General features: G+C 41.7%; 1 protein-coding gene across 2 annotated transcripts; it reads right to left on the bottom strand.

Annotated features, from left to right (window-relative positions):
- Positions 1–4,628: 4,628 nt before the first annotated feature.
- SAR1A (secretion associated Ras related GTPase 1A) lies at positions 4,629–12,998 on the bottom strand. 2 transcript variants are annotated; one of them, XM_044420517.1, is made up of 7 exons: positions 12,855–12,998; positions 10,210–10,284; positions 8,897–9,016; positions 7,670–7,735; positions 7,014–7,117; positions 6,218–6,349; positions 4,629–5,752 (listed from the first exon to the last, which is right to left on the bottom strand). In XM_044420517.1, exons 2-7 carry the CDS (start codon positions 10,265–10,267, stop codon positions 5,636–5,638), a joined length of 597 nt encoding a protein of 198 aa, XP_044276452.1. In that variant the 5' UTR covers positions 10,268–10,284; positions 12,855–12,998; the 3' UTR covers positions 4,629–5,635. The 2 variants fall into 2 exon arrangements, with proteins under 2 accessions (XP_044276452.1, XP_044276454.1); XM_044420519.1 differs by lacking the exon at positions 12,855–12,998 and adding an exon at positions 12,497–12,667.
- Between the last annotated feature and the right edge of the window lie 516 nt (positions 12,999–13,514).

The raw sequence follows: 13,514 nt of genomic DNA, 5'->3' as shown, positions 1-13,514 counted from the left end.
CTTTGCCAGCCTGGTGCCCTCAAGCTGTCCTGGACTGGAGCTCTCGTGTTACTCATCTCCAAAGGTATCAGTTTGGCTTCTGTGAAATGGATGTTAGAACTGAATACTGTTAGATTCCAAAGAAGGATTTTGTGTTTTGGAATCCAGATGCCATCGCTGCCTTGAACAAGTTTGTTTGTTTGTTTGAATAACCTCCGTAGTTTGCTTTTTGTGATGGCTCTAGCAGCCACTTTTTATATGAGTACGGTTCTATGGCAGCGATTGTGTGAGAGTGCCCAAGGAAGCTCCAACATTTAAAATGTGCCCACTGGCTCAGAATGGGGCGGGGGGGGGGGGCTGCTTTGAACAATTGCTTCAATTTGATACTGGGACAGGGATTCTACTAAATTTTCCAGACCTCAGGAATTTTGATTCCATGTGCTGAAGGGTGTATAGGAAGATTTAGAACATACACATATTGAGACCTTACTTAGTGACAATGACTACCTAGAAAGGCAGACTAAACAAGGAACGTTAGGACAAGGGAGGCAAATTGAATTTTAGTCAGAATTAAAGGGAGCATAAATGAATGTAGGGTTTCCTTTCATCATAACTGCAAGAGCTTGGGTCTAGCTCTTACTTAGGGCTGTGAGCATAAATTCTGTAACGCAATGGGCAGGTGCAACATTACTGAGTTCATTCTTATACCCAACCTCAGTTCCCACTTTAGTGGCATCTTTGGAGAAAGTGTGAGATTTCACTTGAGAATTAAAATCCTCCTAGAGTGCAATCCTATGCATGTTTCAAGAAGAAAGGCCTATACCTTCCAGCATTCTTCAGGCAGCTATGGCATCAGTGCTGCTTTCTGCTGATGATTTTGTTCTGATCACTATAACCTGAATGGCCTTAAAGAGGATGCTGTTTAATTTTGGACAACTATGAAGAGAAGAAAAGCTGTCAGGTTCTAAACACCTCAAGTTATGATTTTGGGAAACAATTTCCAGGACCACAAATGGATGCCTTTTAGAACAAGTGTGGTTCTTTAAATACTTGGCTCTGAACTTTGATGCTTTACCTGGAAATATCAAATAATTGCCACCAAACTTATGGGAATCAGGACAATTAGTTCCAAGGGTTTTATACAACCCACTCCACCCTACCCCACCCCAGAAATAGGCAGTTGGTAAAATTTGCCCTTGTACATCACCACGGTGGTTGTTCACATGTTGTACAGGGCTGAAGACTGGGATAAAGGTACTAAGTTGGACCTGGAGTTCCTCCAAAAGATCTAAAACAGATCCAGCAACACCATCTGGCTTTCTCAGTGGCAACTTCTTCTTCCTTCTCTTTCTCCTCCTATATTTTTATTTTATACTGATAATTTTAATTTTGTATTTGTAAATCAATGTATTTTTTTGTATTTTTACATTTAATGGTAATTTATTATGTACTATTGTATTTCAATGTATTTTATCATGTTGTAAGCCGCCCCGAGGTTTCGGCAAGGGGCGGCATAGAAATGTTATAATAATAATAATAATAATGATGATGATGATGATGATGATGATGATGATGATAATCTTGGGCTGCCCTCCCCTGCTGCTGGGATTGCGTTGTTCTACTTCCATCATTGGCTTAGGCTGTATGAAGTGCAAAATTGGACAGATGCAAGAAGAGCCATGCGAGATCAGTCCAAAGGTCCATCTAGGCCAGCATTCTGTTTACGCATTGCTTTGCCAGCTTCCTCAGGGTAGGACATGAGTGCAATAACATCTTCCTGCTAATCAAAGAAATGCTGTATTTAACTATGAAAGGCTATTGTAAATATTGGTCATTACGCCATGATAAACTTGATCTTTGCCAAGATGCTTAGAAAGGAAACATTTTTGCCTGGTAGAAATGTTAGAACTTGGAACCACATCAGAGAATATCATTTTCTTTTCATCATCTTAACTTTTCCTGACATAGCACCTTTATAAAGCTCAGGTTTCAGATGAAAACTTCTGCTTATCTTAGAACGAAGGTGCTTGCATATCACTTTGACAGAATGGAGATGATGAATTCAGGTTGAATGCCTGTTTTTGAAATAAGAGCACGTGGATACATTTGGAACAAAAGCACAAAACAAGCATTTAGTGGAAAGGACACACTCAGATTGTATCACAGTTTTAAACACTTCTGCTGAGACTTGAACATAGGCCAACATAACTAGAAGCTATAGGCTTGCAAGGTCTATAGCTCTCAGCTCATACACGACAATGGTAGCTGCACTCTGGCAACAGGTTCTACTTGTAATGTTGTCGCGCAAAGATCTTGCGTTTTCTACCTCTTCTCTCACCCCTCAACACTGTGAAAGTTGCTCACGTCAACTGGGGGAAGATGCAGTCACTGGACAGCCACAAGGCCAAAAGACCTGTACTTTATTCTTCATGTGGTAACCCTACTTTTCTGTTCTCAAGTGCACCTTTAGGGTGAAGCAAGATTTATGTCCAACACTGACAAGGAGCAAATTCATCCCACAGCAGCTATGTCCCTGCCTGTGGCTCATTCGTATTACCATTCATTAAGAGAGCAGTTGCCAACCATTGTTCTACTAATGACAAAACCCTGCTTTAAATTAAACACAGGGCACTCCTGCCTAATGTGGAGAATGTGTTTATGTAAACACACACACACATCCGGTATCCAGTAAGATAGAGGGCCATTTTGATTACAGTTAAGACAACCAATATATTTAAAAGTATATTAAACCCACTGCTTTGGTTTCTGTCTCAGGAGGACAGCCTCTTATTTATGGAATCTAGCTTAAGTATCTTAATGGAAATGGGGTGTAAGTGATATCATTGTTCAAGTCATGCTTCTTTCTAAACTTCTGAATAAAATCCAGCTTCTTAATAGTTTCCAAAATCATTTTTGGACAAGTTTACTTAGAGAAGTGGTTTCTTCTCCTTTATTCTTGAAGCAGTGAGAGCTTCATAGCCTGATATTCAAAATATTTGCATTGTAGAATGACAAAGTAAACTCCCTCAATGGCAGAATGTATGTTCAGTCAGAGGCAATGTGATCCATGTTCTATTTGTTTTTTAACAGACCTAGAATACTCCTGTGGTCCAGGCACTGCATGCCTCATAGCGTGTTTACAACTAGGTAATAGGCTTATGGCCAGATTCAGTTCAGCAAGTATGAAGATTTTTTTTTAAAAAAAACTTTATTAAAATGTTTTGGATACAGACAAACCTTCTCTGCAAACATGTTTCACATTTCCAGGAATGGGAAGTTAAAACATTTTGCTAACAGAATGACTTTTCTCTCAATTTTCCAATCTGTAATCCAATTTCTAAAGAATATATTAAACTTTTTATCCATACATTGTGAGGAGTTAGACTTGTCTAATGACAGTACATGGCAGGCAGAGGGGAGAACAGATCAGAGCAATTCATCATCACTTTCTCCAGTGGCTGGGACACCACCTTCATAGAACGCTGGGCTTCTTCTGGGCACCGGTTTGATAGCTCTGTTCACTGGGATCTCCTTTTTAAGCATGGGACCAAAACATGCCGTATCAAGTAAGGTTTACCAGGTCTCACACTGAACCAAGCAGAACCAGCCGTCTGCATCCCTTGACTATAGCAGCCAACAGAAGAATTAGAGGTGCTCAATACTGGAGATGCTACATTATTTGCATCTGATCGATAGTGTATGCTGGATTACTATGGATTGGCATGGTTCTCTACATCTCCTTGGCACCATACTCATAGGCACTTTGGCCTAGGAGATATTCAGTTAACTGAAAAGCTGCTCATGTAAAACTCAAGGCTCTACAGAGACAAGATAAAAAGCAATTCAACAATGATGCTAAAAGCAGCTGTGTTGAAGTCACTGCAAACAGTGAGAAGAAATAATCCTCTTGATTCTATTCACACTTCTATCTAGTTATTCTTTTCAGGAATAGTCTCTCATGCTTCTTCCAATGATGATCCGACTCAAACTACCTTGGAAGTGCACCAACTGTTACACTTCGCACATCAGACTGTATCAACTTGTACAATGTAAATGTATTATGTTTGCAGTACGTTCAGCTCTTCTTGCTGGCAAAGTAGTAGAAAATGTATCCTGTCTTACAGCTGCATTACATACTTCAGAGGACTCCATGAAGACATTCGATACTAAAGTGTTAACATGTTTAGGTAAACATCAACACATTTTGTCATGCCAGAGCATGGAGTGGGGTAGAACTTACAGATTCACAAGTTAAAGTAAATTGATTTTCAATACCACAAAAGCACAAGAAACTCTGGGTCTTCCACTTCTCCTAAATACTTCTTTCCCTTTCAAGGAGTCTGATGCTAAGACAAAGGATGCTAGATCATAGAGGCTACATCAAGTTGACATATCTAAGTGTATCTTTCAGCAGAGTAAGTAAAGGCCTGTGGCCCAAGAGGTGCACTGCTATTTTGTGCATTTCATTTTTTGAAGCGGTCGAAAAATGAGTATATCTCAGACTATGTCACCCGTCCTTTGCATACACCAGAATGAAATCATCTGCTGTTGAGCACAACAAGCATCTTCAACTAAACCATCATCACACTCCTCTAAAGGAGAATGGTATCCGTTTGCTTAACTGAAAATGACGATGTCTAGGCAAGTAATCAAAGTTCATACACAAGCTCTGTTGAATATAAAACAGGGTTAGTTTACATTAACAGTATTATGATATGCTCTTGTTGGAACAGTTTAATGCTACAGCAATGCAACGAAATAAATTCATGATTTCTACTGCTTTTTGTTTAAGTATTGCCTGCAATGCAGAACATCCTGTATCATAAGTCTGGAACATTTTTTTCTGTTGGTGCAGCAGAGAAAGAAAAAAAAGATTGCCAAGGATAGTAACCGCAACTTTTAGAGGTGGGCCAAAGAGATTAAGCACATTTCAGACTCCTACATATAATGACATGGAAAGCTAGAACAAGTGTGCCTGTGTGCACATTCCATTTCTCTCCCCAACTAAACCCCTGTAAATTAAAGGAAAGTAAAACATTGCACAAGTCAGTCCCAATAGCACCATCTTCATGATCAATCAGCATGACAGCACAACCAACTTACAGGGCAGTTAAACCCATCTTTTTGTTTGCTAAGGATTTCGAATATCATGATAGCTGGTTCAGTCAGTTGGGAACTATCTAAATACCATTAAATAGTTTTTTAAAAATCCTAACAGATTCTGGCCCAAACAAGATGAATGCTAACTTAAGAAATCTAAAGGGACACCGTTTACATTAAACACTTTCTTTAAAAAATATACTTGCTTTCTCTTAAATCAATTGGCCACAGTGGTGAGACGTTCTCTTTTCCAGCCACTAGAGTGCTGCGTGCAGAGTTTAGCATTCTAGCTCACCAGCCCCATTGTAACTGAAAGCCATGGTTTCCATGGGAAACAATGGCAACTGGAAGTGACAACTTGCACCAGTGTACAGAAAGTTATCTCCCAGGCTTGTGGAAAAGAATTGTGTCACCACTGTGATATAGGGTAACTGAAGACAGGAGTCTCTTGGTCATTGCCAGTTTGTGGTTGGAGAGCCTTCTGTGTTCTAATAGAGAAGTCCATAAGGAAGCTGTGAACAGGATCAGTCCAGGAGAAGATCTGTCTCTCCAAGTATCAGTCAATATACTGTGATAGCCAACGAAACCCTTCACCATAGCCTTGCCTCTTCAGTACACTGCACATGAACACTTCCATGGGACGTGTGTTCAAGTCCTTCAGTGGCACATTCCCCTGCAGAATCAAACAAGAATTCATTCAGAGGGATTCAGCTGCTGAATTCTTAAACTACATGAACAATTACCTTCGCTTTTCAAACACACAGAGAAGGATAAACACACCAAGCTCCCTCATTAACATTTAGCCATAATGGCTTGACATAAGAGTTTGTTCCACATGGCATGGTTGCAAATTGTTGCATTTCATACTGGTTCAACAGGCACAATGAACCAAACTGTATAACTAGAAGCAATTCAGATCTGTGCACTTCAAAGGAGCAGTTCTGGTCAAGAAGCCCATGCCACCAGCCCTTGAATTTAAATCAGTACCCTAAGAAAATGACAGGTACAAGCCTTTCCTATTTTTAAGCCACTAGAATCCATGGATCTTGAAATATGATGATAAACAAATGTTATAATCATGCATTTTGCAATACAGAACCAGTTTTCCTACTGTTAGTACTACACTTTGAGCATTTACCTTTCCAGTGGTCTGTCCATAAAGCCCAAAAATCTCTCGCAGCTTCTCCTCACTGATTGCTTCTGGTCTGTCAATTTTATTACCCAAGATAAGAATTGGTACATTGGATATTGTTTCATCAGTCATGAGTGCCTAGCCAAAAAAAAAATTACTTGTTACAATGCATCCTAGAAAACAATTATCTGCAGAAAACAACCCCAAATGGGGTGCAAAAAAATGGGGTTGGTTTTAATAAAAGCAATGGCACCTGAAGCTAATATGGAGCAATAAAAAAGCTAAAATGTGCTTATCTACAACCTTCCTTTGCCCATTTTAAAGGTCAGTAATAATTTTGCACACTGTTTCTGATGTAATGTTTGTTTTGGAGGCAGTTCCTCTAAATTTTAGGGGGTGATAGGAGCCAAACTAGGGATTTCAAGGGTCATGTGTTACCCTCCCATGTTCTATAAACACCCCAAAATTAACATTAGCAAGTGCTACTGAAAGTACTTTCTTGCTGTTAAGAACATTCAAGACTACATCTACATCTACATCAAGACTACATCTTCAACTCTAACATATTGAGCCAAATATCACAGTAGTGGCATTTGTTTATAGTACAATCCCATGCAAATTTACAGAGGTATATTTAGAATGCAGCTTATAACTTCTAGGCCTCAGCTGTTTAATCTAGATTCTTATTTTCATTCTTCATCACAGATTGTTCCTAATTTTTACCTGCCTTAGCCTCTTGCAGGGGATGGAAACAAAGAGACTATACAATGGCATGTGGGCACTGAGGAAAAAAGCTACATACATTAAGCTCCACTTTGGACTCCAGAAGACGTTCATGATCTGCACAGTCCACCAAAAAGACAATCCCATTAATTGCTGGAAGATAATTCTTCCAAACACGCCGAGCTGCAATGTAAGAAACACAAATCAGACAACAGTGCCACTGGTACCTAAGAGGTGGAAAAATTTATTAATTGTGTATATGGTGTCACTTTCAGACTCCTGCACCATCAAAATGAAAGCCAGTAATGACCACTGCTAGTTATCTTTGACAATTGCATGCTCACACATTGTACAATCATTTTTAGTGTAAGCTAAGTGAATTTGCTTTGGTGTTGTAGAATCTAAACTTTCATATGGTGATATATTGATGGTACTGACCCAGAATCCAGGACGTAAGTGCACACAGACAGCACAACTCACACTGAGCTATTCCTGCGAAGAAAACCCCACAACCATTTCAGTGAACACAGTGTCATTTATTTATTTAGAAAGCTTCTATGCTTTCATCCCTCATGACAACAACGTGGGGAGCAGTTCTTAAGAATTTCCTTCTGTGTGACACCTTTAAACCCAGCTAGCAAAAACTCCTGGCTAAGATTCCTCTGTCAAAATACTTAACATCGAGACAAACAAAATGTAAAAACCATTCACCACAAGAAAAAGCTTTGTTTTTACCTTGCTCATGGCCACCAAGATCAAAAGTTGTGAAAGTCATTCCTGCAATTGTCAACTCTTCTGATGCTACAGAAAAAAGAAAATGTTTTATCAGCCTCAGCAATTGTTATGGCTCAGGTATATACAAACACCCACCATATAGGCTATTCAAGACACATGAGACCGTAAACCAGGGGTTGGCAACCTTAAACACTCAAAGAGCCGTCTGGACCTGTTTCCCACAGAAAAGAAAACACCGGGAGCCACAAAACCCTTTTGACATCTAAAATGAAGATAACACTGCATATATCGTTTTTTACCTTTATGCTATGTATAAAAAACTATAGTGTGTTGCATTTATGAAATCAATGAATGATGCTTTTACATAATCTCCATCTGTGAACGGCTTCCTGTGCCTGACTGTTTCCTGAGCAGCCACAAAACTAGCTTATGTAGTTGAATTTGCAGACTTGATCCACTTCTTGAAATGATTTTTGCTCAGATCAACCTTCCTCATCAGTTCTGAAATGGCGTTTTTTCTCTCATCTCCATCTGGATATTTTTCAGCAAAGGCTGTGTGTTTATTCTGGAAATGTCTTGCAACATTCGACTTTTTGTTGTTTGCCAACTTCTCACCACATATTAAGCATACTGGTAAACCAGTCTCATCAGCAGTGAAAGCAAATGAATCTGCCCACGTACCATTCAACATTCTGTTTTCTTCTGAAACTTTTCTTTTCTTGGATTTATCCATGGTTGGCCTACCGAGGGTCGAAAAGCTCAATAAATCGCGTGCCAGCGGTTGTGACACATTGGCGGTTGTGACACATTGGCGGTTGTGACACATGTTTTCAGCGACAGGGAGCCGCAGCAGAGAGATGAAAGAGCTACATGCGACTCAGGAGCGGCGGGTTGCTGACCCCTGCCTTAAACAGTCTTAAATAATCACCAGTGTCCAGAGGTATTTCTTAAACCTTCTAGTTCTTCAGATAATATGCCTGGATTTATTCTTAATCTTTGTTTATTAAACATCAGGAAGATGTGCATTTAATAACACACACCTAAAAACATTCATTTTTAAAAAGTTTTGTTTTCTTAAATTATTAAGCAGAAGTTTCTAAATCTTACTTCCAGAATAATGACTTCTATCCTTCTGTAATTTTATTAAAGATCTATGCTAAGCTTTAATGCTATAAACATTTAAAAGGTGCATAACAGGCAATTCCAATTACAGCTGGGAAAACTTACTTGGATGTAATGTAGGAACATGTTGACCCAATCGGTCATCCTTAAGCATGTGCAGAAGAGTGGTTTTGCCAGCATTATCCAAACCCAAGAAAACTAACTTTCCAGACTTCTTGTATAATCCTGCAGAAAAGAAAAGCGGCACATCAACAAAAAGCTGTGCAGTAAGAATCAAGGTAAGCAGTACAATAAGCAGGGATTTCTTTAGAAGCGGCCCTGAACATCCATGCACTCTGACATATTTCAGAAGATGCAGTCAATGTTTTTTAAGGACAATGGCCAGCACTACCACTAGTAGAAAAAGAGGGTGTATGGCAGAGCTAAACTTTGTAAGTGGTATGTTGTTGGAAATGAGGAACACCACTTCCCCTTACAAAGTGTATCCTCACTAACATTTACTGTTTTTGTCCTCACTCTTGCTTCTGTGGTTTCAATTTTTATGCACTATAGCCTTCTAGCATCATAAGATGAGGGTCTGGATCCAGATTTACAGGATCAGCTACACTGATATAAATGGACTTCCCTGCCCACTGCTTCCTGTGGCAATCTGTCCACCTCCTGAAAATTCTATACAGAGTCAGGAGACCTGTTGAATGGGTTGAGCTGTGTAGGAGTAGGAGGAGCATCCCCCAAAAATCAAGCCAAAAATTCCTGAGCAGAGCCTTTCCTCTTGTAGAATATGCCTTCCTCTCACAGAAAACAAATCCTGGATTCAATTAATGCTGTAATTATACAGGTACTCCTCTCTATCTTCAAATTTCACAAAGCTGGCCAAGAGGTGGGATGAGCCACAGTTCAGGGCCACATGCATTCATTTCCTGGCATCTTCCAAGTAGGCCTGGGAAAGACTGAGACCCCAGAGAACTGCTCTCAGTCCACATTGACAATATCGAGCTCTATGGATCAATCGTCTGACTCAGTATAAGGCACCTTCATAAATCTCTTGAAAGATCATCACAGAGAACTTTTGAGGTGGTGTGGCAAAATTCCCAGGTTTAAGAAATTAAAATTCAGCAACTCTCTAGGGTCTATTGAGAATTCTAAAACACACTGAAGGATATAATACTACAAGCCTCTGTGCCCTAACCAATTGAGAGAACACCTGTGTCTCTAAAGTTGTAGGTAAAAATGGGAGTGAAGTAGAATCGTTGACAGATTATGTGTCTGTACCACACACAATCATACTAGTAGCTCGTGTGAAAATCAGCAGTATGGGCACACCCCTATTATAGCCACTTCTCCCAAGAAAAGCTTTAATTTCATGGGTAAATACGAGCCCAAGAGAGATGCCCATAGACCAACATTTGAAGTCTTACCTAGAAATTGCAGCACGCTGCTGAAGCCATTGTAAATCCACTCAAATATGAAGGACATTGTGGGAAATCAATTGCCTAGAAAAAAAAACCCAGACATGTACCTTTGGTTGGGTATTTTGACTATGTATTTAAACATTTCAGCTATCACACTTGCCTATGAGCTAGAAAGATGCCAATCAAATTTGATATTCAAGAACTACTACAAAAGCAAGGGTGAATGGTAACTCCTTCACAGCTCTGAAGACAGCAGGAACAAATCAACACTTCCTCCCTCAAACAGGGAAGAAATTGTTTAAGCTAAACAGCTTACACAAAAGCAGCTATGTTCTCAACTGATCCTGTGGGCCAGCACAATTAGTATACATTAAATAAGACAAGCTCACATATGAAGCTAACTTCTATTCTGAGTAGAAACAGCATGAGATGTTTACATAAAGGTTTCTAATCTCTGTATGCAAGGCTTTGAATTACCTACATAAATCACAGTAAAAAGACCAGGTTAGACAAGAAACACTTAAAATAGTCATCTTGAGTATAAGGTTATAATTTAGGATTAATCTACTTTAGGGTTTTGGTTGTAATATACTTTTCTTGATCATAGATCAGCTACCTTACCTCTGTGTTACATGTGAACACAGAATAAATATTCTCTTCCCTGAGCAACTAGTGTGTTCAGGAAGCTCTCAATAATCAAGACACATAAGCATCCTTTTGTGGGGTAGCACAGGTGACAGGTGCAGAAAGTACCCAGTCAGCACATTTGGCAGTTGTGTGTTGTCTGCTATGCCACACTGCCTGCTTGTTGATGTTGGGAGAATGAGATTGCTCACATGCAATCCTACTCTGGCAGGTGTGCAAGACAGAAAACTCAGAGTGGGAATGCTTGGCTGTGTCTCCCTGAAAGGTCTAGTCAAGCATGCTCACCCTGCTCCCTGCCACAATTACTCTGCTTATACCCACCCTGATGTAGCAAGGGGGGGTCAGGCAACACACTAAGCCACCTCCACAAAAGTAGCTTAAATGTGTTGAGCAAACCCAGTCAATGTGCAAGAATGTTATTACAAATAACTCTGGTGGACCCCAGTAACAAGGCTATTTAGTTGCTAAGTATGTCACAGGCTCCCCAAATCATTTACTTCCAAACAGATTCCACTTAACCCTTGGGTTTATTTGCATTTTCAAAAGCACAGAATCCAGACCTTCCTGTTACAACAAAGGTTGAATAAGAGCAGGGCAGTATACAGAGGATACCTAAATCCTTTAGAGACTTAGTTGACTAAAACTGAGAAGTGGGTCAGAATGGGGCATGTAATTTTATGAAGACCTACCTCACTTTTTTCCCTTGATTCACAGACTGAACAAAATACCTACCAATGCCTCAATCTCCAAGCAAAACTGAATATACTGACTAGGTTACCATTCTCAAACAACAATCTGGCCCTATACTAACACAAAATAATGTTAACATAGTTGCCCAAATAAATTATAACATTTATATACCATATATATTATACTTGATCTGAACATTAATTACCAACTTTTGTGAAAGTTACCATTTGTTTGTTGAAAAAAAAACAAAAAACAACAGCAATCTCAGTTACTATCTTCTCCTCCTGCTAAATTTTGCAGGACTAGTGACTGACTAAGAACCGGAAACCCAACAGCTACAGTGTACTCCCCATCACTGCATTCCTAGTTTAGGAGCCTCACACCTTTTAAATCGCACAAGAGTGCCTGCCAGTCAAAGTAAAAAATGGTGGCAATCCTAAAACAACTAAACAAGATAAGGAAAAAGCCAAAAATAAGGATTAGAGAGAAAAATAGCAGCATTTATAATCGACGTTTTTACGTGTTCAAACACAATTCTCTAGCACGGTCCCGATAAATCTTATAACCCAGGTCAACAACCAGTTGGACAGGAACTGAAGGGGGATCCATAATCCCAAATCCAATACACCAATGCTGCTCACCCCTAGAAAAAGGAGAACGTAACTGGCTATGGGGGCTGACGCGGACGACCACAGATGAAACCCCTCTTACGCTTGGTTTACGCAGCCAGGGAACCTCCCGCTGCCGATTATGCGGTACTAGGTAAATCAGTTCTATCACCCTCATTTTTAACTTAGCACATATGACGGTGGTAACAGAAACTGAAGAACCGCTTTGCCTGAAGCCCTTTGGAGTGACCAGATTTGAACGGGGAGGCCTTTCCAGATCCCCAAGAAACCTGCCCACGAGACGACCGAGTGAGAACGGCAGAGGAGGAGGAAGAACGCGAGACACCCACCTGCCCCCAGAAGCCACGTAAGAGAATCCAGACGCACCCGAAGGCGGCCTGCTACGAGAGGCGGCCCGCGGGCCCCGAGAAGCCCAAGGCGGCGCGCAGCCATCCTTCCTCCGCAGTCTCGGCGCCTGAGGCACGAGATCCCCTCCCCAGCCGAGGCCGATGGGGTGGAAGCCCGGCGAGGGGGCGGCGAGCGCGGCTCCCTCCGGCGAAGGCCTCCCCAGACCACTCCTCCCCCCCACCTCGCTTGCGTGTCACTTGCACTCCTACCCGCCCTCCCGCCCGCCCTTCCTACCTAAAATCTGCGGCCGGCCGAGGCCCAGCAACACCGCCCCCGGCCCGGCCCGGCCCGGCCCCTCACCTTCCTCGTTGTTGGCTCCCTTGGCGAGACTAGACAACGGCCTCAGGAGCGGCGGCGGCGGCGGTGACCACGACAAGCACAGCACAGCCTCTTCCTCGGCTCGCTCCTCAGCCGCCAGCTACACGCCGGAACTACGTAGCTCGCAACGACTATTTCCGGTGGGCGGGACCAAAGAGCCGCGGCTGCCACCGCTGCACTGCTGCCGGGCCGCGCTACGTGTCCTGCGGGGCGCAGCGGAGGATGACCTCAGGCCCCGCCCACTGGTGGGGAATGCGGGGCGCCATTGCCGCGGAGAGGCGGGCGGGCGCGCGGGCTCCCTCGCGACGTCTCGCGCGTCTGAGTCAGAGGAGCTAGTGGGCGCTGAGCCCGCTCCCCCGCCGCCCAGGGCCTTCAGCGTTCGTTCACGCTAGCAGAGGATTTATTTCCTCCCTTAGTTGCCATGCGTTGGATGATTTTCCAGGGGGCTTGCTACTGGAAATGAAAGGGTTAATCTTTGCCTTGTGGGGCATTAAAATAAATATTTCTAAATCATTTCTAAATTTGCCGATGTGTCCGACTGATGCGGGGCTAGTTGTTTAGCAGTGCTCCTGCATGGCAAATTGAGTTTAGAAGAAAAGCTTCCATGCGTAGCAATAGTGATTTTTTTTAACTTAGTTGGAT

This window comes from Varanus komodoensis, unplaced genomic scaffold (genome assembly GCF_004798865.1).
Source record: "Varanus komodoensis strain SLA01 unplaced genomic scaffold, ASM479886v1 scaffold11, whole genome shotgun sequence".
Lineage (NCBI taxonomy): Eukaryota > Metazoa > Chordata > Lepidosauria > Squamata > Varanidae > Varanus > Varanus komodoensis.
This window is presented reverse-complemented; position numbering and strand designations above follow the sequence as displayed.